This window comes from Pseudopodoces humilis, chromosome 7, assembly GCF_049639895.1.
Source record: "Pseudopodoces humilis isolate 2021_Gansu_Grassland_sample_001 chromosome 7, ASM4963989v1, whole genome shotgun sequence".
In the NCBI taxonomy this organism is placed as follows: domain Eukaryota; kingdom Metazoa; phylum Chordata; class Aves; order Passeriformes; family Paridae; genus Pseudopodoces; species Pseudopodoces humilis.
This window is the reverse complement of record NC_142206.1, coordinates 26,796,919-26,823,595: the sequence shown is the minus strand read 5'-3', so window position 1 is coordinate 26,823,595 and position 26,677 is coordinate 26,796,919. Positions and strand designations below refer to the sequence as shown.

The window sequence follows — 26,677 nt, the reverse complement described above, 5'->3', positions numbered from 1 at the left end:
ACTGAGTAGTGAATAAAGCCTCCACACTTGTTCTAAATTTTATCTCCTTCTACTTGATACCTAAATCCCATTTGAAGTACTAGTTTGTTTGGTTTTTTTCCCTAGAGCTTTGCTGTGCATGAGACATCAACAGAACAAATTAGCAGTTAGCAGATTTCCCCTTTACATTCACCAAAGGAGTGGTCTATCATCAATATGTATGCACTTGGCAATACTGTGCTGTGGTACCATTTTGGTTGTACAATTTTTTACTGAAAGTATCTGCACTCAGAGGTGCTGCTTCTCTCATTGAATGTGTTTGTTTACCAGTGTTGTTATTTTCTATTCAACAATGTGTAAGAAGAGAGGGTAGAACAGAACTGCTGAAAATTTTGGAGTTAGCATTGCTCTAAAAAAAAAAAATCTTAGTGGGAAGTATTTAAGTAAGTCAACATTTCTTTTTTGTGATCACTAGTACATTTAGAAACCTTTCAATTTCTCATTGTTAGGCTCCTTTGCTGCCTTGGAGTTATGACAGCTATCAAAGCTTTTGTAGAGCAAAATGAAGAAAGCATCACATAAAATACTGATTGGAACCAAGTTAGTCCTAATTAACTAAACTTGTTCCAGAACAGAGGATAACTTATTTCTATTGCAAGGAAAAAAATAACTGGCTGATGCCCTTGACTGTTTAACTCACAGCAATGAGCTGTGACTAAGTCACATAGTGGAATGCTGTTCTAGACATTTCAGCACTCTACATAACCTATCAGTAATTTTATATTGGGACTTCCTGGTTCCCTTCTCATCAACCCCACTGTGCAAAAAGTGAAGCTATAAACCAGTTTTATTTCTCTGCATAATTACTTGCAGCTTTTTAATTTTGGAGTTACTGAGGTAGAGCATTACCCTACTTAACAATAGAAACCATTTGTGTATTTTGTTTCAGACCTGTATCACTTGCTGTCCAATTTTCCATTTCAGGAAGACACACATTTAATCCATCTATTCCACCAGCATTTAGACACTGCATTGCTTCAAATGCAGCAAAGTGAATTAGCAGCTGCAAGTCATTGTGAACAGTGAGTTGTTTTACCCTATTGCCTTCACAGAGGTGTTTTCTACAAGTAGCTGTACAAGCAGCATGTGCTGCAGTTCATAGTACAGTTACTGCTGTGCTAAAAAGCTGTCTTTCATCAAAGAGCAGACTAACTAGAATTTACCAATTATTGTCCTCTAAGTGTACCCATGTGACATGTACTGCCTCCTCATAATAGTTAAAGAACCAGGGTGTCCCTAGTATCTGGTAGATATTAGATAGTACAGTAGAAGTACTTCTTCCAAGCTCTTCCCACGGATGTTAGTCTCTACTGCAGCTTAGAACTGTGGCAAGTCGACAAAAGTCTTTCTCCCTGTACCTCCTCACTGTTAAAGAGTGTTCTGGGAATGTGAGGCTCTGGTATGAGAGAAAATACAATTTAAAATGCCTCACAAATGAAATTGTAGTGGCAGTAGGTTAAATCACTACATTTCATCTACTGGACTAGTTATTTGCTAGTCATCTGTTACCACTACTTAACTAGAAAGTTTTAAATTATTTTACTTTGTTCCTTTATCATCCTGAAGTATACTCCCATGTACATCATGATCTTTCAAAGAAGAGATGGACACAGTTCACTGTGAATTTAAGAGATGTTGATTATGTGAGGATCAAAACTAAAGTGTTAAAGATCACAATATTCCTCTCCTCCCAACCACACCCATTCTTTTCTTAGCAGGGGGATTTCTGTGAAATAAAAATAGACATGGAACTTCCTAGTTGAATAGTAGCAACTAGTTCTGCCAAGGTTTTAAACGACAGGAAACTAAACAAAGACATTTCTAGGAGAAAATAGTTTTAAAACACATTCAGTTATAAAAGTATGTATTTTTGTGCACAATATATAGTTTAACAATCAAAAGCAGAAACTGTAAACCTTCATTCTTAATAGCATTCAGACATACAAAGATGTACAAGTGTCAATTTCATACCATAGATATGGAAATTAAGCATCTATTCTATACACAACAGTAAGACATCCAAGAAGCAAACTGTTTATGACTAACATAAAGGCATCAACTCCCTCACAGATTTGGCTCTTGCTGCATCAGAAAATAGTATTGGTACTCCGATAGTACTCGAGTCTCATAACTTGTATCCTTGTGTGGTATTCATTACAGTATTACGATTTTGATACACCAATCACAGCATTTTATCAGCCAACATGCTCATTTATTGTGAGAGCTCAGGCAAGTCAAGAACACGGACTTGCAACGGCAAGGGAGAAAAACATTCCAATGTTTGGAATGTCCAAATGGTACAGAGCAGGCTTGTACACTGTGTAAGCAGAATAAGGTAACCACTTCAGTCTTCTGTTCCGGGAGACAATCATAATTAAGTAACATATACTTTGCTTTCACAACTAGCAGCAAATATTCCTTAAAGTAATTTGAAGTTTTTACGAAGGAAAAAAGGGCATATGAAATCCCTATGCAGGTGGCTTCTCAAAGTTTACTATGCAATTAAAAAGTTCTTAAAAGTACTTCTTTGCTACTTGCATTTTTAGGCACATAATCTTCATGTACTGATTGGGTAGCTAGTGAACTTTTGAAATTCATTAGCATGCCAACAATAACCGGAAGCTAGAGATGAGCCAACCCACACTACTCAAGTATCTAGTCCCCTAAAAATAATTTTACCTTATTCACATAAGGCAAACTGCCACTGGCCTATTTTTACATGCAGCTGCCCCATCCTTTGGTCAGTTTTTTGGGGGTTTTTGTTTGGTTGGGTTTTTGTTTGGTGGGATTTGTGTATTATTTTTTTTTTGTGCGTGTGGTTGTTGGTTTTGGTTCTTTTTGCTTTAACTATCAAGTTGTCCTGGCAGCCAACTGAAAAGATACTGGTAACACTGACTGTAGTTTTACTAAAAAGAAAACAGAACACTTAAACACTGTCTTGCATTTTGGTGGATTAGTGTCATCTCTGACTCTGGGATTCAATATTAGTGGCTACAGGGTAGTTGTGGACTGTCTTTCAAAAAAGCACCCCATAATGCTATTAGTTTTAATTATTCATCCAATCAGTTTGATTTGAAGATTTTTGCCATCCAAACACTGAGTATCAAAGGTTAGTCCAAAGCACCATTTTCAACTTTAAAAAAGGCATAATATATTGCTGGGTGGAGTTAAAATAATCTAAGTCACTTGCAACTTAATTACTATCAAGACTTCAAGAAAATCTTTTTATATTGCAGTAAAACTAAACTATTTTTCTTCTCAGGAGAGTGCTTTACCGCATCTGGTCAGAAACTCCTCTATTCTGCAACAGAGGAAAAACATTTTATTTGCAAGCAGCTTGGATACGTAATATTTCCAATTGCCAGTCCCAAAGTCTGCAATAATAAACCAGTCAGGAATCTATTTAGAACTAGTTTATTTTGAACTAGCATACAGCTCATAAATAGCTACTTATTCCTCCAGACTTGTGACAAAGTAGTTTTACAATACGCTTCTCTGGTTTTGGTAGGTTTAAGAAGCACCCCCAAAGTCACTGCTGAGGGCAAACTCCGCACCAGATCTCAATCATTATTTTGCACTGGAGAAAGGCATAAACTGAACTCCAGTGAAAACTGGCCAAAAGAGATATGGGATGCAAGAAAATTGCATGCTTTTCTACTCAGTTTATTCCAGTTCAGATGCATCATTCAAACACTTAAATGTTAACTTTTAGATAAGGGGTGTAAAATTTTCCATCAAATAAATACTCTGGGGAGACAGCTTTATCTTCTCCTACATGTGTGCATGGGGTTTAGATCAGATATACACAACAAATATTATCAGAACAATGCAGCATGATTAGTCATGGCCTCCAAACCGATGTCAATCTACAGTAAAGAAATGGAAACCTGTATATCCCTCTGGTTACCATTACCTTAAAGTTTGTGTGGTTAGGAAGTGTTTTAAAGCCCTCAACCCACAAGTGGTAAGTAATGGGCCTCTTCAATTCTGTGATCCATAAATTCAACTCCAAACCAATCGTGGTTTGGATTGTAAAACTATGGTTAGATGCTAGAGATACAAATCAGACAATGTTCACGTAGTCCCTATTTTAGTGAAGACACTCAACTTATGAGGTATTTCAAACAGTGCAAAGTGCCCTTTCCAACTTTCCACAACTGTGAATTCAGGTTACCCTGCTTGTTCAACTTAAATAAAGGACTGAATTTTCGGTGCAGGAAAATAATATTTCAAAAAAAATATAAAGAAACTGGGAAGAGGAATAAAACATGCAGGAAGATTCTCAAAGCCCTAACGCTTTTAGCCCTGAGCAGTTTAAAGAAAGTGAAGGCAGATGAGTAAAATGAAGTTGGCTGCTTTCTTGGAGTCAAGGCCACGTTTACATGAAGCAATAAAAGAAAACTAATCCCTACAGAAGGGGTACTGCTTCATTTTTCCCAGCCCCTCTGATTTCAGAATAGAAGTTTCACAGATCCATGAATATGGTGGCTTGCAGCTGGAGAGGCTGTCATTGAACAATGACAGCAGGCTTTAATTTTCAATTAGTTTCTTGGCTCTGATGTTCGCTTGCTCAATGCGTTCCCTGTTTGTATCAGCCTGAAAGAGAGAAATTCATAGGTCATTTGAAGACTTGATGCAAAACAAGTTAAAAATTCAAACTGACATGAACTTCTGAATTACAAGGTATCATCGGTGGTAGAGAGAAGGGGAGCAACTTCTATATGCTGGAAGTAGTTGGGTTTTTTTTTCCCTAGACAACATATGCTGTCAATTTTGGTAGAAACAACCAAGAGAAAACAGTTTTTCTCTTTAGCTGACGTCCAAAACACAGCAGCTTGCCTCAGTTGGTCTGGAAGCATGTTAACAACACAAGGGAATAAAAATTCTTTACCAGTGTTTAAACATCTTAAGGACCTCTGCAGAGCAACAAGGTTGCTCTGAACTGTAAGCAATAGTCAAAACTGGGCCTATGGGCATGAAGTTAGATTTATTTTGCTTAGTGCAAATCCATAGTTTTCATTCACTTCCCCTCCAATGTCCTAGTGCTGTAACAATCTGCTATTTGTAAGAACAAGCGTTAAATTTTATTATTAATTTACTAAAAGCATTGAAAGTCAGGTCACAGTATCTAGTTGAACAAGTGTCAAAATATAGTTTTACTAAAAGGTATGATAAGGAGTTTGTAAGTAATGCCCCAATTACACAGTGTGTTCTGGGGAATGTGCAGGAAGTGTAATAAGCACAAAATCAGCCTCTGCCCTCAGTAGGAGTGGAAGTCCTAAGAAGCTCAACCTGTGCCAAAGTATTAGCCATTTCACACCTTTGTCTTGCAATGGGCTGGGCAGAGCACACCTGCAGTTCAAGTCCTTCCCTCCTGTTCCCTCCTTCCTGCCTTTCAAGTCAAGGGCAAGGGAGGGACAAAAACATACTACAGAAACGGGGACTCTAATCTGTTAACAACACTTTGGAAACAGTAACCTACTTACTCGATCTTCTAAGAAAAATCCAGGAATGTAAGCTTCATTATGGGTTTATTCAGACTAGGAGTCCTGTGTAATACTACCAAAAGTCACCCAGTCAAGCCTATTTCCCAGGTGAATCAGAATTTAAAAAAAAAAAGAAAAATAGAAGTATCAATTCTATTCTGAAGTTAAACTTAATACTGCTCTTTGTTTCTTTACATTATACTGTTGTTCGGAGATTTACAGACAACATATGGTTTGGTTTCCATACTGTTCACTAGATTTAGGAAGTTATCAGCATAAAAAGATTAATTTAAATACCCTGAGACAAGTTGCCAGTCAAGTCCAGGAACGGCACTTTCATGTTTATTCTCATCTGCAAAGCAATTCTAACTTCTATACACCATATTTTAATAATTACTAAGACTGGATCAGCAAGATTTATTCAAATCACTAAACCAAAAGAGCATCAGGCCAAAACAAATGCTTGAATTTACCAGAAACACTATTACTAAAAACAATAATTCCCCCTTGCAGTTTATTTGACCAGGCAGTTAAGGCATCCTCCATATAATCATGTTGATTTGCCTTATCAATACCACAGTCCCTTAATTACTAGACAAAATTGAGATGCTGACACAGATGCAACCACCATTTTTGTCAAACTAGAGGAATTCTGTCCCTCTTGCTTTAAACCCTACTGCACATTTCAATGAGATTTCTAAATTCCCATTTTGTCTTAATACTATAACTTCACAGTAATTGGTGCTCACTTCTACTGTTTGAAATCTTTAACATAGGCTAGTCATTAAACGTTTTCCTTTCTTTCTTAACCAGGATGTCTATAAAATAACTTCTACTAATTTCAGAATATGGGAATTTCTAAAATAGTCTTAGCATCCTCATTAAGCAGTCCTTGGAAAGAAACCTCCCTAAAGTGTATTATATATGCTTAATCTGTTTGGAAAAGCTAACACTTAAGTAGTAAAATTATATAAAAAACAGGGAAGTTACTATGACTAACTTCATGTGCAGACCATTTCCCTGTGCACCTACAAACTTCATTATTCCGAAGTCTCCCAAGCTCCAATATTAATTCATCCACAAGAATTAGGGCAATGAATTACTTGTCTTTTACTTTACATTCATTGTAGGGACTTTTTAGGAATTTCAGAAGAGCCTTGCTATTGTTAAAAATACCTATTCCCCACCACAAGAAAAAAAAATTAGCAACAATGTCCCAGGTATACCTCCAGTAAATGTTTGTACTTTTGATCCCATGAAGTTTATTAGTTTTCAGAGTAAGTAGTAATCTGTGCTGTATATTTAGGTTTCCTGACATGTGAGCATTTGAATTTTAAGCTATATACCCTATATATATATCAAGGAACAATTCTTATTCAAATCACTGCAACTTAGAGGATGGCATAACCTTACCACAAATTTGCTGCAAATACAGTGGGTGCATTCCTAATAACCTCCGAGTTCCAGCCTCTGAACTGAAAGCAGAGAACACCTTTGACACTTACCTTTACATTTATCCGGTCTATTTGCTTATTCTGGGCATCAATCTCATTGCCCATATCCAAAGCCATGTTTTTCAAATTCCCAAGAATGTTTCCAACTTGAGCAAGATTTTCATCCATTTCATCTTCCCTGGCATCATTGGTTATCCTGTTCAAATAATTAAGACAATGTTTCAAGAATCAAGAACTTGCTTTTATCCTGCCCGTATTTACTCTAGTAGAACTTGTTTGTTGCACTACGCATTAAAACCAAGGTATGTTTTTCCCCTTTTAAAACCCCCTGTATTTCAAGCAAGCATTCACCAAAAAAAAGTGCTAAGCTAGCCACTACTACAAAAATAGCCTTAAAAATTAAAATAGTTAACAAGTTAACAGAAGCTTTAAGACGCGAGTTTGTGAGTTTCTCTCAAATATACGTTATGACAGTCATAGGCCTTGATATTTTTAACAGTCCCCTCAATAACTGAGTACTAAGCCTTATAGTTCTCACATTCAGAAACAGACTGACAATACCACCACTATGTAAAAAAAAAAAATAGCAGTGTAAGATGAGCACTACAATACTGAAGGTGCCACCTCCTCTCCAAAAAGTAACAATTCCTCCAAACAATAGTAAAAAAAATTCTATTTAGCAACTTGACCTAAAATGCATCTGAAAGAAGCTGACAACTAGTAACAGGATTTGTGCATTTGAGATTGAGAGATAAGAACAAGCAAACCTTGTAATATATCCACCACTTGGTCCTCCAGAAGTCTGAGGCTGCTGCCGATTTATACTTCTTGGTTGCATGGATATCACATGATCTGCTGAGTTTTCTGTTCCATCTCCCCAGGTTGCTCTGTATGCTTTGCTGGCCTCAAAGTTCTTTGTCCTATTCCATAAAAATAAGAAATCTGAACCACTGCATTAGAAATATGGCTTTCTGACTGAAATTCACTATTCATCTAGAATTCTGGAAACATTTGTCTTGTGCCCAAAAGAGACTAAATTTTGTACACATAAAACTTTGTCTATCTATATAATACAAGTCCTTGTATCTTGATAGTACAAACACAACTGAGTTACTCTAAGGAAAGTGATTACTTTGGTCTTAAACTTTAATAGAAGAACAGTAATTTGCTTAAAGCAATACTTTACCAGAGGACAGAAACTTATGACAGTCACAGGAAAGCTTACCCTATAGAGTTGTACTTTTAACAGGAATTAATCCAGAGTCAATATTAGTTATCTTGCAAGAAGAAGTGAGGATGAACGAAAAAACTCCCTCAAATACCTATACTATGGAAGAAAACCATTAATTGCTACTGGTTTTTTATCAAACATTAACAGTTACTTGGCAACAGAAAAAGTTAATGTTTCTCATGTTAACTTTGATTATGAATTAACAGTAATCTTGTTTAAGTAGCTCATTCTGCAATTCAGTTGTACTAACTCCATTAAATCAATAAACCAACTTACCATTACATTTTTCCATGTAGTTCATAGGAGAAAAAAAAATAAAGAAAGCACACTGACACAAAGCAGTCTCAAGAACCACAGAGCCACAAAAGCAAGAGGGGTAGGAAACCTAATGAAATAAACTCTAAATCGGGGTCTGTTGTCATGAATCCTAAAGAACTTATTTTGAGAATTTTCTCATGTTCACCTTGTTTGGTGGCATTTCCAGATTTAAGCTAGACAATCCAGACACTGTCATTTTTCTGCTTCTTTAGACACTTGTGAAGGGAAATCTGTAGCATCTCTCAGTACACCTAACTTTGAAATCACAGGCAGTCAATTTCTAGAGATTTGGTGCCTTTCATTAACCTGGACATTACGTTTGAAGAGTTGTGAAATTAGCTGTAATGAACAAGTATTCCCTCTCATTCTACTGCTGTTTATGTATTCAATATGGGAAATTATGTCTCATTGGTCAGATCCTGCAAGAAGTAATCTAGAATGAATATATCAAGGGGGAAATATAGAATAATTTCTCGGTTCATAATGGAAATATTGCACCCAACAAAATCCTGAAGAAACCTAAACTAGTCAGTTCTAGCTCCTTGCACATACACAGGCCCGAAGATTTCTAGGTTTACTGCAACTAGATTGAGAATTATACTTTCATCTCATTTATACTAAAGCCATAACCAGAAGAAATCTTTGTATGATTTGGTTATGGGGAAGTAAAGTCTTAGGTGCCAGAGACAACTGTGAGGACTTTATTAATAGAAACAAGTGATCTGAAGAGTAGTTACATCTGTGAAGTAGACAGCCAGAAAAAGAATTATTGTTCAAAGTAAGCACAGTTAAGAAGAAAACTTCTCACCACCTATCTTTAAGAGCTGTTTACAAATTACTATACATTCACATTTCTCAAGTTTCATTTCTGCAAAGCTAAAGCAATTTACACAACCTGTCAAACCAGCAATGGCTCAAGCAGTTGTTCACCACTTCCACAGCTAATAATACCCTCTGCAGTAATGGACATTTTCTACTCGTGTCAGTATTATGAAACATCAGTCACAAGGCAAACTGCATGCAGACAGACATCATGCACATGCAAGCACTAATGCAATAGAAACGTCACTTCAGACAGCTGGTTAAAAATGCATCTGCACTACTAACACTGACCTTGTCCTAAAATCCACTTTCACCAGTTTAAGTGAATACAGCTTCTTATCCTAGTCTTCATTTTTAGAAAGCAAGCATCAGTGTTAGGAGAGAATGGAGAAGAAGGCATAGTAAAGATCAACAAAAAGGTAAATTGTTATTAGTACATCGATTGTATAACAGAACTGCCAGTATTTTGTGCTTTCACAAAACTTTTATAAATACTCTAAGCCTCAGAGAAATTTAAAAAAAACCAAACAGTTCAGCAAATGCTCTGATTTAGCTTATTTAGCTTCATGTTTTTATGAAAAATATGAAAAGCTGTGGAGGTAACTGGTTGGCAAGTAAATCTGACATTGATAAAAGGGTTGGTGTAACAGTAGACACATGAAAGACACGCACTCCTTCTTTGCTGCCCTCTACTTACCCATTTTTTCCTGTACATTACTGTCCAGTTTGGTACACAACTATTTCTGTTCTCATTATTTGTGTACTTGGAGTGCCACAAGAGTTCTCAAATACTGAGCTTGCTCAGCGTCAATGAGCTGCTTAGCTTCAGTGAAATAAGACTATCAACTACAGAAAACAAAGACTGAGTGTGCCAAACTGCTCAAAGTCCACCAGCTTGAGCCAACAAATATAAAGCAGTAAGCTCAACTATCCAGAGGTCAGGACATCTGCATTTTCAAGGGACTAAAGCACTAAGACTTTCAGCCTTAGAACTCACACTCATATCTATCCTACATGACCATTAAAGTACTATTCTGTTGGTTAAGAAGACTCGGCTCCAATGAGGCATTTTTACCTAAATTTCTGCTACTTCCCCATTGAATGAGAATGGATTTTGCTCATGCTAAAGAGCAAAAACCAACAAATGCACACACTATTCATTTCAGTCACCATACTCAATTTTTGCCTCCTTCATTTGGAAGGGCTATAATCACACCCAACTAACACAAACAATTCGGTACTTTACTGCTTAAAGGTAAAGCTAGGACACCATCAAAATTAATTCTGACATTGTTCAGGCTGTTTACTTGTTTAAAAGTACAAATCAAATGCCATACTAAAGATTAGATTACTGAACTGACTTAGATATGGCAGCCATAACATTGATGTTATAAAAGTACTGTGAAGCAGGTCTGCAAGAACTTATGTAGTCACTAGTGAAAAGATTAAAGCTTTAACACCAGTGTCTGCTCTGTTGTTCTACTCTCACCCTCCCTAAAGCATGAATATTTTTCAAATGCTTAGAGAACCAATATTAACTTGCTTCTCCAAAACATAAGGTGGCTTGCTTTTAAATTAGTACAAAAGTACTGTTGTGAAAAAATTATTTTTGGAATCAAATTTCTAACAGACAGGCACTTACATATATATAGCTATTTGCAGTCCAATTTGGTCTCATCTGCATGGACATTCATAGTCTTCTACTAAATTGAAGCCTCAAAGAGATTAGGACCCAACTGTGCAGGATGTTATATAGTAGCTATACTTAGAGTAAAAGTGGCACAGTGTATGGTTAGATACAAGTAAACTTCAGTTAGTCTCATGCAACTTTAAAAGGATGCAGCTCTACAAACCAAAACAATCAACTTTGGTAGAGACCAATTTTTAATTAGCATTTTTTAATTAGCTCTTTTATTAGTTAATATCTCCTGGTACAGTAAATATTGGGAATATTCTAGAACCCCCAGGCCCAAGTACCAATATAACTGACCTGTTACAAGGACAGACACAGAGCCCACAACATTTGTTCAGCTCTGTCAGTGTCTTCTCAGCTTCTCTCATGTCCTTATTTATCTGGTCCATGCCTTCTTCTATACGATTTAGTTGTTCTAGAAGAGAAACAAGTAACCTGAATAAACATGGACTGGGGGATGGTGGGGAAAATTAACATTTCTTTCTAGCAGGAACAGGCTTCAGTTCTATCTTTATACCAAGACAAATGACTTTTTCCTTTCTTGTCTTTTAGGATTTTTTTTTTAATTTTTAAGAAAGGTATTCAGTGAAAGGTTTTGGTTGCTACTTTGCAAATAACTTCCCTATCCTTAGAGTAGCATTTTTGTTGCTACTTTTAGAATAAATGCAAATAGTTACATTCATGCCATGGTAGAAAGAAGCAGCTTCTGTAGCAGAGCTGTATTACATTGTAACTATCATTACCTCTCAACTACTTCAAAACCTCTTTTAAATACAACAAATACACAGGAATAACCAACTAGGAAATACCATTTTCACCTAAATAGTCTTTAATAATAAGCCTTTAGTTTCAGCAACAACTCTTTTAATGATAATTCTTTTCTCACACTGATTACAATATAATATTGATTTTTAGTGTTAGGGAAGAACTTACCTCCTTGCTCATCCAGCATGGTAATAGTTTTGATGCCAACATCCTGGGACTGTAGAAAGAAATTTAGTTGCATATACAAAGTGAGATTGCATTGCAAGATCAGAAAGTCTGGATAGCAAGTTTGATAACCCAAACAAGTTTATAATAAAGCACTGGACTTGGAATAACTTCCGTAGTAAAGCTATTAGAAGTCTCAAATTATGAGCTATGTTAAGATAAGAATTGTGCCTCAATTACTATCTCAATTAGTGAGGTTTTTAAGGCATTTTTGTGAGATTCTTCTTACCTTACAACAAGATGATAAAATGTATTGTAATACTCAGATTGAACTGACAACATCTAGCTAGAAAAGTAAACATAGTTGTGCTTCATTCTGAGAAGCAGCATTTGGTTCATTCATCCCTACATCCTTCAAGAGGGCTTACAAAGCCTTTAGTCTTGGGAGTCACAATGCAAGAAAGCAAAACAAAGCCTGTAAAACCATTCCTAAGAATTCAGCAGTGAGAAGTGTACTACAGCAGAGTTCTTTGCCGGCTCAGTCTTGGACACAGCATGCAAGTTGCATCCATGCTTTACTATAAACTGGCAGCATAGAATGAACCACCAAGCTTACCAAAAGACATTATGCTGGCTCATGACATGTACTTAACACCCGTGCGTGAGAAGTATTCATCAGGCTATGATGATTCAAATTATAACAGTAGCATCTTCTGCAACTGTGCAGAGAAGTAGATGCCTCATGTAACTTCACGTTGATAAACCCAAAATACAGATTTGTTCCAAGTCATGTAAAAGGGTTTTAGGAGTATCATTACTAGTTAAAACTGATGAACAGATTGTAAGAAGATGTATGCAGAACTACTTGTTTAGAACCAAGAGCGGTTGTACTCTACTACCCCACCCAACTGAGCCTTACTGTCCTCACAGCAAAACATTTCCACTATTCACAGACAAAGTGAGTTAAAAGACAGATGAAAGATGTTATGAAAAGTAAATTATGCAGCCAAAGACATAACTGACCATCAGAAGACTTTTTACAAGTAATCTGTAGCATTTGGAGATTAGCTCCTCTGGCTTAAAACAGGTGAAAAGGATATTGATTCTTCGGTAATCTGATATAATGCAAAAATCATGAAGGTTATGCCATTCTAATGCTACTACTGAATTAAAGCAGCAACTTCTAATGATGAAGCATGTGTCTTCAGAAAGACAAAAAAACTGTTTAAAATGGCAGTAAACATGCTGCTTTTTATACTCAATAAATCCAGAGAATTCAAAATCTTTTTCTTACCTCAATGGCCAAGCCAAGAATCCTCCTTGTGCTTTCCAAAGACTAGAAAGAGAATTTTAAAATGAGTGCATTAATTACTTACATACACATCAGTGTCTGAAAGTCTCCTCTGCCAGTTCATTGTAGTAAGGCAATAGTATACAAAAGGTTCATTGCCTTGTCTGTATTTAATACATGCTCATAGTAGCAGCACATTAGTTTTTCTTGGTTTTCCGTCCTTGCTATTATTTTTCTTATCCCATTGGAAAGTCATAAAACATGACATATTCAAATGAATTTTAGTTAAATAAGAAAGCCATGAAGTATCAATATGATTAACAATGCTGTAAGCAAATTCCATAATATCAGTAATCAGGACTGGGTGATCAATACTCAATTAAGTAAGTGACTTCAAAATCCAGTCTCATTTTTAGGAGTAGTCTTCACTCCAGTATTCACCAACTAAAGTGAAAATTTAAAACATTCAGCTATACCCTTGCAGAACCATTATCCTGGTCTGTCTTTATTTTTAAAAGTTATAATCTTGTCAGATGAGTACCATAATCCCAGATGTCTTCCTATGATATGTACCTCATCAGTGACCTGGTTGGCCCTCAGCTGAATTTCTTCAGGTGATAGCTCATCCATGATGAGGAAATACTACTTTTAAGTAACCACGTTAAAGAGAACCTTCCTCCTGTAATGACAGACACAAAGTAAGCATCAGAATTATCCTTTCATCAGTATTTTGAGTTGAAACTAGAAGATAGTTCAAAGAATGAGTGCCTATACATTTCATTCTGTGTAGTAAAACATCTCATTAGGACTAGAAGACACTAAAATAATTATTCAGCTGATATGAGCTGAGGAGCTAAAAAATACAGGAACAACCAGGATATGAAGCAGTTTTCTTTCCAAGATTTGGCTTCCTAAACATTTTTGAAAAAATTCTATTGTTAGTTAGAAACCAGGAAATAAGGTCTTAAAATAACAAGCTTCTCCGTGCTGGAAAAACACATTGGTTCGCCCAGCAATCTAGAAATAAGTTCATTAAGACATTTAAGTTATTAGTATAAAGTTTAAGTGCTGTTTCTATTTCCAATGCAGAATTGCAATAGTCAGAAAAAGGGGGAAATGTTCTCACAGATGAAACACCACCTAAAATGACCCAAGTAACGCTCCAGAAATGGTGGTTGTTTTTGTATAGGAAATTCCTCAAATTCAAAAGGATTCACAAAGGTTTCAACTGCTATGTCTGCAACCGTGGCAAAGGTTTTCTAATCTAGCTTTCTCATAATAAACACAGGGTCATAACTGCAGTCTCAACACACCATGATTTACCTTTTGCTATAAACAGAAGATATACATTTTGCCCAAAATAGAAGATGAATAAGCAATCCCATAAATAAGAGTGCTCCTATCAGAGATGTGTTTTTCAGAGCTAAGAATCTTCATTTTTTGTTGGAGGAATGGTAATAAAGCCACCACTCCTAGCAATGGAAAAACAGAACTCACAGGCTATACAGTTTAGTAAGATAAGGCTATACAATTTAGTAAGATAGCACATAAGCTGAGAAGAGGATATTTTTCCCCAAAATGTTCCCCCTTAATTTTAAACTAATCCTTGATCTTTCACATGAGTAGCTTTTAATTAAGTTTACATTACCCATGGATATAATTCCAAACATCCTGCTTGATTTGATCCATTTTCCCCTACGAGATCAGTATTTTAGAATATATAAGTAATTGCTCCTAGGAGGGTAAATTTATGCAGATTTGCCCAGCTGTTACCTCTTCACAGGAAGTGTGCATAACTCTGATGGTGAACTGAAACCAAGACACTTAAATCCCTTACAGCTGTACTTCAAGATTTAAAGAATATTCCAGCAGGTTTGGTCTTCAGCACCTAGCATAGCCTGAGACTATGGCTCCAGGAGATTTTTCTAAAGTAGATGTCAATGCAAGTTTTTTAATTTTTGTTACCATTTAAATAAAAAAATAAAATTTCAAAATACATATATATCCCCACATAAAGCCTCTAAATAACACTGTTTTCAGTAGTCCAATTTCAGTGTATAATCAGTGAATTATCTCTTCATTCACAGACTTAAGCTCCTTTCATAAGATTTATTTGAGGCAGTCCCAGCTTTTAATTTGGGAACTCCCTTCAAGCTGATTTGCACAGTTAAGGACCAGTAAACATGGGACAGGGAAGAAAGTATCCATTTTCACTGAATTAGATTAAGCAACCTCTCTGGGCAACCTGTTCCAGTGTTCAGTCACCTGCACAGTAAAGGAGCTTTTCCTCCTATTCTGGTGGAACTTCCTGTGCATCTGTTTCTCTCCATTGCTTCTTGTCCTGTTGCTTGGCACTACCGAGCAGAGCCTAGCTCCATCCTCTGACAGCTCCCTCAGATCCTGACAGACATCGATGAGGTCCCCCTCTCAGGTGTCTCTTTTCAAGGTTGAACAGGCCCAGCTTCCTCAGCCCTTCCTCATAAGAGGAATGCTCCACTCTCTTAATTGTCTTTGTAGACCTTTTCTGGACCCACTCCAGGAACTCCCTGTCTCTCTGTACTGAGCAGCCCAGAACTGGACACAGCACTCCAGGTGTGCCTCACCAGGGCTGAGCAGAGGGGCAGGATCACCTCCCTGCACCTGCTGGCAATGCTCTTCCTGATGCACCCAGGACACCACTGGCCTTCTTGGCCACAAGGGCACTGCTGGCTCAGGGACACCTTGCTGTCCACCAGAACCCCCAGGTCCCTCCCAGCAGAGCTGTTCTCCAGCAGGTCACCCCCAGCCTGTGCTGGTGCCTGGGTTGTTCCTCCCCAGTGCAGGACCCTGCATTTGCCTTTGCTGGATTTCAGACAGTTCTTCCCTTCCCATCTCTTCAGCCTGTTGAGGTCCCTCTGAAAGGCTCCACAGCCCTCTGGGGCATCAGCCACTCCTCCCAGCTTTGTGTCATCATCAAACCAGTTCCAACAGCTGACAGACAGGCTTTGTGTTCCCCTAGCTTGCTTATATCTTCCTAAACAGCTCCACTGTCAGCCAGCAAGAAATTCTATAGAAACGCACAGCATTCCACTCGCTTCTACCCTAAATCAATAGCATTTGGACTTGAAACTGTTTATAAATTGGTCTAACAATGAAGAAATCCAGCTTCAAGATGTGGAGGAAAAACCCTTTTAACACAGCAGACACAGAAGGAAAAGAAGTTACTTCCAGGATTCTTCAAAGCTGAGGTATGCATGTGCTTATATTCTGATGCTCATATTTGGACACCTGCAGTGCTTTGCCTCTTATGAGATAAAACAATAATTTAAAGTGATGGCTCATATAATTGCTAGGATAAATTACCTGTGTGAGTAAGCTAAATAAAACCATGCAGAATACTTGGTTAAGAGAAAAGTTCTGACAACCTTTCATCATAGATAGGTTTGCTGAACATTTCTGATAATTTCTTGAGGTCTTATGTCACTGAAAAGTGACAGAACCTTTCTTTCTCTAGACTTCCTGACAAGCTGACCCACCTTCACTTTTCAGACATTGCCATTAGATACATAAAACAATACAGATTAAGATTTCCTTATTAAGACAGGCATAAGAAAGCATGCTTTTTGAATTAGTTTGATTATTATGTCTGTTTAAAGTTGAATATCCAAGCCAAATGCATTAGAGTAAAAAAAACCCATAGCTTTATTCCTGTTAGTTTGCTGCATTGCTTTTGTAAGTACAGACACAACCTACATGGTAGCTCTGCAGAGGCCATTAGTACCTTAAGGCAGAACAGGAAAACACATTCCCTAGGCAATAAAGACTTCTCACCACACAGCAGTTTAAAACATTAAAAAAAAAAAAAAAAATCACACAACACTAATTTAAAACAAACAAAACATTTCCAAAATAGGCTGTTTCTAAAGACGTAAATACACACTCAATAGTTGCAGGCCTAATTGGAATAGCTGAACATAGCAGCTACCTTTCATGCAAGAAATCTCAAAAGAAATTTTAACAGCCCAAGTGAGACCATTTGTACTGAAATAACTCAGCTGTTCCAATAGAAGACAGTATACATACATAAGAAAAGATACTCATTTCTCCATCTTTCTGCCTAGGAATTATAAAGCATCCTTTGAGGTATCCAGCTCTTATGCTAATGGTATATGACAAAATTATTTTATACATGAGGCATTAAGATTACCCAAAGATAAAGTATACAGAGAGAAAAAACTTCATATGGCTATGATAACTTTTGTTATGATAAACTAAATGCTTGCCTTAGCAGATGTTAACATTGATGCTCAATGTCTATTTTCTTTGCTTTCCTGCTCCTACCATTTAAAAAATCCTAGCCACAAAATAACCAAAGTAAAAAAAGACAAAAGCCTACAAAGATATTTTTGCTTAATTTTCTTTCTAGACTGGCAAGTTTTAAACAAGAATCTAATGTGCCTAAATACAAAGCAGTACTCCTTTAAGGAAGGATGTGATGTCAGTTTTGTTTACTTTTTGTTATCAGTTTTCTGCAGTATTTGCTCAGTTAAACACATTTCAGTACAACTCCCCTTCTGCCCCTTTCATAGGAAGGTCTGATACCTGCAGGGTATGCAAAACTAGACTTGCTACAAATATGTATTTTCTCAAAGTAACCAGGGTCATTAAACTTTCCTACGAGGAAAAAGACTACAACACACTCATTACCTTAACTATCACTGCCTTATAAAAAGGAAGATTCATTGAGAAACCAGAACAGCAAGGAAACAGATGCATGGCCAGCAAATAATAAGAACCTAATAATAATAATAAGAAGAAATAAGATTTTTACTGCCATGCTTTATTTGGAAGATTGTACAGGACAGAAAAAGTTCTTTGAAATTCCAACATAAAGCTTTAGATCTCTTCACAAGACTACTCATGTTGCACTAAGCAATCCTGCAAGTTCACCACTATAATACATATAACTAAAACACTGCTGCCCAATCCAGAGGATGAGCATGGGGATGTATTAGGCTTAAGTTGCTTTTACCTCCTGAACAAGAAGCAGCAAACTTATGTCTGCACAGCCTTTTTTCCACTCACCATCCATTTGGTCATGGCTCCAAAAACCCTAAAAACCTTTGAATTCACTCTCCTATGTGAAGTTGTTAGGTTGGAGATAACTGAGAAAAAGACAAAGCAAAGGTTATCGCAAAATAACGAGGGACACAACAAGCACTTTTGGGCTGATTTTATCATGGTCCATTCAAAGCATCACTGCCTTAGAGACCTTAATTTTGTTAATCAACACTCACAGAGCAGCTGAAGCATTTTAGCAAGTTCTTTGTGTAACTTGAAAAAGCTGGAAGGTGACACAGACTGATGTGAGCTATGGCTAGGTCTCTATTAGCATGTAGGGTGATCCCTTGAGAGTACAGTGCAAATTTTTGCTTGGGAAAATCACTGCTCACACTGCCACATTTGAAGTGGATCAGTCCCAAGCACTGAGCTCTGTCCCAACCCCATCTACTGAACTGAGCAAACACCTGCCAAGGCAGAACTTTCAGGGTGGGAGAAGAACAAATTCAGTGTTAGGAACACCCATGGTGACCTGTCTGCATTTATGTGTCCCCAGGTTTAAACATCTGCTTGTGATCAGAAAGCTACGGAAGTACCTCTTCATCCAACAGCAGTTCACTGGCTGGGTTTCCTGACAATAGGCACATTAAAAACTTTGGTGGGAGGTAATAAAGCATTTGAATGAAAAGACCCTTGAGATAAAAGCATTGCTGTATGCAGGCAGCAACAACCTAATTGTCTCTGTCACTCACCTTCCCAAAGCACACCGTAAAAAATTAACATGAAATCTGTTTTTGTTGTCTCTCTCATTGGCCTAAAAAATTCCACTGCACCACTAATTGTTTTTCTTGCGTTTCCATTTCCATTCAGAATTACTTGCCAACTGGAAGCCAGCTCTTTTACCAACACACTCAGTTTCCAATGTACACAAGTTTCAAAAGCCATTACAAGAGTGACTTTGCACAGCATTTTCAAGGTTTTTTTTAATACCAGTGATCTCCTGAGATTTGTAAGACACATCCATAGTAATTAAAACTATAGTAGGCAAGTTACATGATTTAAATATGCTTTTCTTCAGCACTTAGCTGAGAAGCAATTCCACTGCTTATTGTGTCTAGGAAAAAAGAAAATCTAATTCCTTGCTTTATTGCAACCACAGCACATTAAGGCTGTGCTGTTCAAAGTACTCAAAACCCTTACTGATCTTCATGAATTTAAATTAACTGCAGGGTGCCACAAAGCCTGATAAAGTGCTTGTTCAACTCAAATTCCACTGTCCACATCTGGACAGGGAGAGGCTAATAAAAGTGACAAGTTTTCTAAAGCCAGCAGGTCTACTGGTACCAGATCAATACTGTTTTGATTGTTGGCACTTTCACAAACCCACCCTGAATAAGACTTTTGTCCTGCATCTCTGGCTGACAAGCAGCAGTTCTGTACCTCTGATGGGCTGAATGCCTTTCAGAAATTTGTCATATATCCATTACATTTGCTACATATAATAAACTAGTTCCTTACTCACCACCTGAAAGTCCTCAATTTGCACCTACCCCTTTTGCTGTGAAGTTAACTTGTAAACTGCGGGGGAGGGAGAAGGAAATAGCCTATCCAGTTAATCTAAAAGTATGATTGAGAAATACAGCCTATGCCTTCTTACCACAAAGATAGGAACTAGCTGGTGATACAACTCAGCTGTTGCAGCAACTGAGTTCGTAAGCCAGTATCTCACGAGCTGTATTTTTAGCTGTCGGTGAATTGGTACAGCCTCAGGTGATTGTGGATGCTCTCAGTTCCTTCTATTGTAAAGGGAGCTGTTTCCTTCTCCAAAAGATGGAAGAATTCATGAAACAATATTCTTACATATGTGAATTTTAAGTAAGAATTTGACCTGTGCATGCTTGCAAAGGTCAAAATTAGACAGTTTATTTAGACAGCTTTGTGTTTGGTGATGGGGTTTTTTTGTTCTCTCATAGTCTTTATATCACTAACACATAAAAGTTTGGGTTTTTTTTAAAACCCTTCCTTAACACAAACAGCTATCCTAATTGCTAGTTAGTTGAAATTCAGCCCAGCTAATGCAGAGTGGCACAAGGTATCAGCACCAGAATGTACTCCTCCAGATGATTATGTCTACAAGAAATGAATAAAATAAATAAAACATATGTGGCCCTAGAGGAAGAGACCCGGGCCCTCGACCAAGACACTACTCTGCATGCTTCCTGCTTTCTCTTATCAGCTTCCTGAACACACTGCACAGAGGCGATAGCACAAAGAATAGGCGCTACCAATGCCACCTCCTCTGTGCAGTGTGTTCAGTTCTACACTCATCTCAATAACTCACTTTTGTCCCTGAAAAGGCCTCATGAAACCTCCTCCAAATCAGATACTAGCCAATACAAATTCAAAGTCAAACTTTGATCCACTTATTGACAGTAATAGATTCCATTTCTCTTAGAGACGCAAACTGTGCTATATAACAACCTACTTCGAAAACTGCAGAGCAGAGGTCAGGCATATAGACTGGCTACTAGACCACCAGTAAGCAATATAGTGCTCAATTAGATCAAGCAATTGATATCACAAGAGGCTTTTTCTTTGTCCCTAAATACCTTCCTACATAGCTGTTCCCTCTACAGCATAGAATCACGTTTGTTTATGAAGGGGAAGTAAAGCGACACCCTTAGTTCTACACAGTGAGCATCTAGTGTCCTTTTTCAGGAAAAAAAAAAAAAAAAAAAAAAAGAAGGCAAACAGTTAGAGAGGTTGCATAAAGAAATTTCCGAAGTTGCTTTAGGTCGTTTAGAGAGTCAAGTCATATGTTGACTTCACATTAAATGAAACAGAAAGATTAAAAAAAAAGGGGAAAAAGCGAAAAATAAAGCTGACTCACCAATGTATTCCCAGCAGGACCAAGGGCATTGAATCGAGACGTACAAGTGAAAGAAGCACAAAAAGCACTTCGATGCTTGTTATTTACTACATTAACTCTACAGTATCTTACAGTGTAGTCTAGAGGCAGCAGGACGCAATACGTAAGTTTAAGAAAAAGCAACAAGAGGTGGGTTTTCTCCTGGACCCTATTAACAGCGCAATTCACGGGCTCTCACCAAGCAAAAACAAAAGCCACCTGGGCATAGCATTGCCGCCCCCGGTAGGGGCGAGCCCACGAGGCCTCCCCGCACACGGGGGCGGGCGCACCCACAGCTGAAGCGGGGCTCGGAGGACCCGGGCCCGGCGCCCCGGCCGCCCCATTACCCCGAGCAGTCGATACAAGACAGCAACCGCTGGGCCAGCGCGGCCGGACCGCGCCAGGCCCGCCTCGCCCCACAGAGGCCCCCGGCAGCCGCAGCCTGCCCCGCACAGAGAGCTACGCGGCACGGAGGAGGAAACGGACCGGATGAGAGAGCCTACCACCCTACCCGGGGCACTGAAAGCTGCCAAAGCCCAACCCGTCGCACACCTACCGGCACTGCCACCGCCGCTCCCTCACGCCGGGCAGGGCCACCCCTTTAAGCTCCCATGTCCCGCCCGTCCCCGCTGCCGAGCGCCGGCCCGCGCGCGTCACCGCCGCCCCCGGAAGCGAGCCCGGCCCCACCCCGCCCTTCTACCCTCCCAATGTGGCGGCAGAAAGGAGCCGCGCCCGGCGCCTCACACGGCGGAGGGCGGGAACGCCGGCCTGTGTACACCCAGCATGGCGGCACACTTGGGCTGCTGCGCCTGCTTCCCTCCATCTAAACTACCACACTCCCCCTTAGGGCAGGCGGTGCAGGCGTGTGGGGTGTGCGGGGTGTCAGTGCCGGGTGTGGGCTGCACGTGTGGTGGCCCGCGGTCCGGCCGTGCTGACGGCAGCTGCGGCAGCAAACAGTGCAGTACAGAAGTGGCCCTTTTTGTATCAGTGGGGTTTTTCTACAGTTACTACTCTCTACTAGGACTATGAGTGCTAGCCCCCTACTGTCACCAACGGAGAGAAGGAGGGCAGAAAGGGAAAGCTACTGTTGGCCATCACCGATCCCATCCTTTGTAGCTGAACTGTGCAGCCTTTCCGGAAGCATATTCCTTCTCGGGCGTAGGTAAATTCTTCCCTGAGGGTGCTGACATATCCCGTACCTGCTGTAGGCACTGTAAGCACAGCTGGTAGCTTTTACAGCATCAGGGCCTGCATCAGCTTACGTGGCTCTTAAAGTCCCTCTTCCAGTGAAACTGCTGCGATCTCAAGAGCTGGGTCTTGGTTTCCTTCCTCTCTCTCAGCATCTCGGGATGCGTCAAGCCGCTGTGGATTTTAGCCTCGTGAAAGATCCCAGTGGAGTAAGACTTACTGCATACTGCATAGCCCGCGTCCTTCTCCTTCTGCCTTAGGAATCGCCCCTGGAGCAGATATCCCAGGCGCAGCCGCCCTGGCCGGTCCGGCCCATCGTGGTGTCCACGGCGTCTCGCTGCTGAGGTACCTGCTGTCTGCAGCGTCGGATTTGTAGAGCGCTAACACGTGGCACTACGCGTGTTTAAAGCGCTGCATTTACACACAACAACATTAACTTTTATTATCATTAATTGCTGGTAAATGCCCCCAGCTGGCCAGTGCCGGTGCCCTCGCCATGAAGTTCGTTCGCCTGTCGGCTGTCCTCCGGCGAACCGCCGCCGCCGGGACTGCATTTCCCGGCAGGCCCCGCGGGCACGCAGGCGTGCCTCCCAGCGTGCAGCGCGGCCGCCGTTCCGCCGGCCCATTGGTGGCCTGTGCTGTGGCCCCGCCAAACGGCGCGTTGTCTTGCGGGGTGGGCCCGGTGCGGGCGCCGTGCTCGCGGCCGGTCCCGGGGCGCTGCTGGCCGGGTTCCTCGATCCCACAGGGGGATGGGATGCGGGCCTCTGCCCTGGAGAGGGGTGCGATCCGTGAGTACCGGGGCTGTACAGAGCAGAGGGCTTGGGGAGCGCTGTGGCGGCCGGGGGCGATGTGGGTTGCTCCGGCTTTGGCGGAGTGAGCGGCCTATGGAGGGCAGCAGGGCCAGCCTGGCCTGGAGGGGCTGCGGCAGCGGACGTCTCGCCTTGGGGCGGGCATGCGCTTTGCTTTGCCTTGTGAGCATCCCCTATTGCTGTAGTGATCCCTGGTGTTTGGTGCCCTGCTTCTAGAGCAGCTTCCTTAGAGCGGAGGACTCTGTCCAGGTGTGTAGCTGCCCTGCTGCCTCTTCATACTTGCCAGAAAGTGTTTCTGAGGACGAAGTGTGACTGAGTACAGAGCTGCTTAGTTGCCTTCCTTATAAGCATATATCTGAAAATGTGTTGTAGTGAAAGCATGTATTAGTTCAGCGATAAATACCTGGTATCTTAAAAGGAGTGGGACTGACAGCATGAAATAAGTCATAATAGTATGTTGAAATATGGGGTGTTTGAAAATAATCATTTATCATTGCACACAGAGTAGTTCAAATCCAAACATATTAACAACTCTTTGGGGATGCATATGAATGTTAACTCATAAAAGTTTATGAAACATTGGATTCAAGTGGCAATGATGATTAAAGTTCATATTTCAGTATACTTCGTTGATGGAGATTTGGTAAAAGTCTTCTCATGCAAGTAAAAAAAACTTTGCTTTTTCACCTTCCTTCCTACACCTGATGAAGTGCAACTTTAAAGAACAGATAGTGGTGTGATAGCTTTAAAGAACTGAAGTGGTGTGACCTGAGAGAGAAGAGGATTGAGAATTTGTGAACTTTGTTCTCAATATGAGTTTCCAGGCTTGCATTTCCTATATATCTGCTGCTTGTTGCTGTTCTTCAGTTATTTGCTGCTTATTTCAGTTAAACCTCAATTGCTCTATTTAACTAATTGGCTGTTTTGCTGAACTGACAGATCCTGGCCTAAAAAAACCCCACAAACACTTAAGCCTTCCAAAATTTGATTAATAGCTTTGCTGACGTTTAGAAGCTTATTTCCATTAGCACCACAGTATTTGTGATTACTATTGCAGGCTCTAAGGGCCAGTGCAATGTGTCTCTAACTTTTTACCATGGAAAACAGGTTTCTAACCTGAAGTTCCTCCAGTGAAAAGCAGCTGAATTATGTTTTGGGTTCTTTTTAAAGTCTTTTTAAAGCTTAACTTCAGGTGAACTGGCAGTGCAAGGCAGCTGCACTTGCACTGCTTTGTGTGTTCCACTGATGATTGATTTTTGTATATAAAGTTAGCAGGATAGGTGCTATACTCTGGCAATTTCAATTTGGAACAAGACATTGGTTTTACCCAACTTACGTTTGTATGTTACCTAAGTCACTTTCATCACTGTGACCAAACTTCAGGTAGCTTCTATTCCCTATGTCCAAAAATGTCCCACATTTGAAGAGATGTCAGCTAAAGACATCTTAACTCCTTCAGGGCTGTGACTCCAGTACAGAGTAACAGCAGTCACTGTCCTCTAAATGTGTACCTAAATTGTGTACAGAGATACTACAGCTTGTAGTATCTAGGTAAAGGGGAAATGTTTTTCTATCCATTTTCTTTCTACCTTATCTTGTAAAGAAAAAATTTATAATATATCCAGAATAAAATTTAAATTTGTTCAGAATCAAATTTAAACTGTTAAAGCTCTTTTTAACGTCTGGTAATCCTCTTCTCTGAACTCTGCCACCAGATGGTGTCATAAGATTTGAGGTGTTATCTGACTCCAACTGATTCTAACAGATTAAGAGGATACTATACCTTACAAGTAATTTCTTTGTTTTAATAAAACTGTGTTTTATATTTGTAATGTAAGGTTTTTTTATCAAGTCAAAGAAACTTCTTTTTTACTTATCAAGTAAAATACTATTTTACATTTTGAAACTATTGTGGTAGAGCTGTTGGTGTTCAGCCCTGGGACAAACTGCATTACAGAGATATGATAATTTAGGCAGAGCCCCATATTTCTATTACCTGGTCATTAATGACTACTGTCATAAGGATTTCAAACATTAACTTGGGTTTTCCTGGCATAAATGCTCTTTATACTGAAGTGTGACTTGAGTACCTTGGTTTGAGTGTTTCAAATCACTCTCCAGTGATTCTGCATACTCTGTAATGACACTGTAAATAGAAGAAGCCAAATTACTTACTGAATGCTCTCCCTGCTCGTTCTCTGTTGTCTGTACAGATCTTTCTTGGGGAGTCTGAGTTGTTCTGACAAGGCCAGGTACCTGCTTCTGTGGAACTGCAATAGATGGGATGTATAGAGTAATTTGTTTTGATGTGGCTTTTGAGTCCTTGTTCTTAACTTATTATCAGTGAAAGAGTTGTCATACCTGTGAAGGATATTGTGAGCTTAAAGAGCCTAGGAAGGGGAAAAAAATGATACAATTAAATGTTACCGAAATAAGTGTAAAATTAAGTGTTGGGTATTTCTGTTGTTCTTATAAGGGTCTGTATAGTGAAGACCCTTTATAAAGTGACTCAAGGTTACCAGAATTAGCTGATGTAAATTCTTTTGTAAGTCACAGAAATATTTAAATTATTAGATTTAAATATTTATAGGTAATATTTAATTAGGTTGTTTTACCCACTTCTTTTGGATCACTGTGTTGCTTCTTAGTGAGACTTCGTCTCAGTCATTATCAAATATGTTTGAGGCCATAATAGTAGTAGGGATACACTGACAATTCCCTTCTCCTAAGGGTGCTAATAGGGATCTTAGCTGGAGTATTATGTCCAGTTTTGAGCAAATATTTTAAAGTGCTTTGGGCAGTTTGGAAAAGGGAATAGCTATTTTAATAAGCCCAGGAAATGTTTGATGTTTGAGGAAAACATCTGAAGAAAACAAAACTTGCATATGCCTTAAACCAAATAGGGAGTGTGGGAGAAAACAGAAGCTTTCCAGGTATGTGGATTTTTGGTGTTCTAAATGACAATATACAGCAATAATGCTGAACTACTCTCCATTCCAATTTGGACAGAATATATTCCTGAATCTTCTGGTGTGTGAAAAGCTCTCATGAATAAGGTAACAATAAGGCATTTAGTTTCACTAGGGAGAAATTATCATCTTGATTTAGAGTAAGGAAAACTTCCTTTGTATATTAGGAAATTATTAGTATTGCCTATGTATAGGAGTTGGAAAGATGCAATTTGGTTGTGGCTTAAAGTGTAAATGTTCTTCTGGTCTGTGCCCTGATTTACATGAAATAAAAGCAGAAGTCAATGAAAACTCAGTGTACCTGCCAGGTGTTTTGTGCATGTGCTGGTCTGTTTAAGCTATTTCTCTGTGGTGTCTTTATCTCCAGCAAACTTTCCCTGTATATTGTAAAAATTCCAGCCATTCTCATGGCATAGTGTTCAAACAGTTTCTGCTACATTTTTTTCTAGGCCAATTAGTGAAGTAAATTTTATTGCTTTTAACAGGAGCCAAAAGAACT

The 26,677-nt window shown here is 39.2% G+C and overlaps 2 protein-coding genes across 7 annotated transcripts in view; one reads left to right on the top strand and one right to left on the bottom strand.

The window, feature by feature from the left end:
* Positions 1–1,874: 1,874 nt before the first annotated feature.
* Positions 1,875–22,889, bottom strand: SNAP23 (synaptosome associated protein 23). Of its 4 annotated transcripts, none has more exons than XM_014252049.2 (8): positions 22,621–22,889; positions 13,838–13,943; positions 13,268–13,309; positions 11,977–12,025; positions 11,341–11,458; positions 7,747–7,899; positions 7,031–7,175; positions 1,875–4,635 (listed from the first exon to the last, which is right to left on the bottom strand). In XM_014252049.2, the coding sequence occupies exons 2-8, from the start codon at positions 13,892–13,894 to the stop codon at positions 4,570–4,572; spliced, it is 630 nt and encodes a 209-aa protein (XP_014107524.1). In that variant the 5' UTR covers positions 13,895–13,943; positions 22,621–22,889; the 3' UTR covers positions 1,875–4,569. The 4 variants fall into 4 exon arrangements, with proteins under 4 accessions (XP_014107524.1, XP_087913621.1, XP_005522559.1 ...); XM_088057495.1 differs by lacking the exon at positions 22,621–22,889 and adding an exon at positions 22,412–22,430; XM_005522502.3 differs by lacking the exon at positions 22,621–22,889 and adding an exon at positions 21,769–21,878.
* Positions 22,890–23,048: 159 nt separating this feature from the next.
* ZNF106 (zinc finger protein 106) overlaps positions 23,049–26,677 on the top strand; it is a 40,336-nt gene continuing 36,707 nt past the window's right edge. For all 3 annotated transcript variants that reach the window (XR_015772893.1, XM_005522501.3, XM_014251921.2), the window contains exon 1: positions 23,049–23,188. The gene's annotated coding sequence lies outside the window, so the exon portion shown is untranslated. The remainder of the gene's footprint in view (positions 23,189–26,677) is intronic.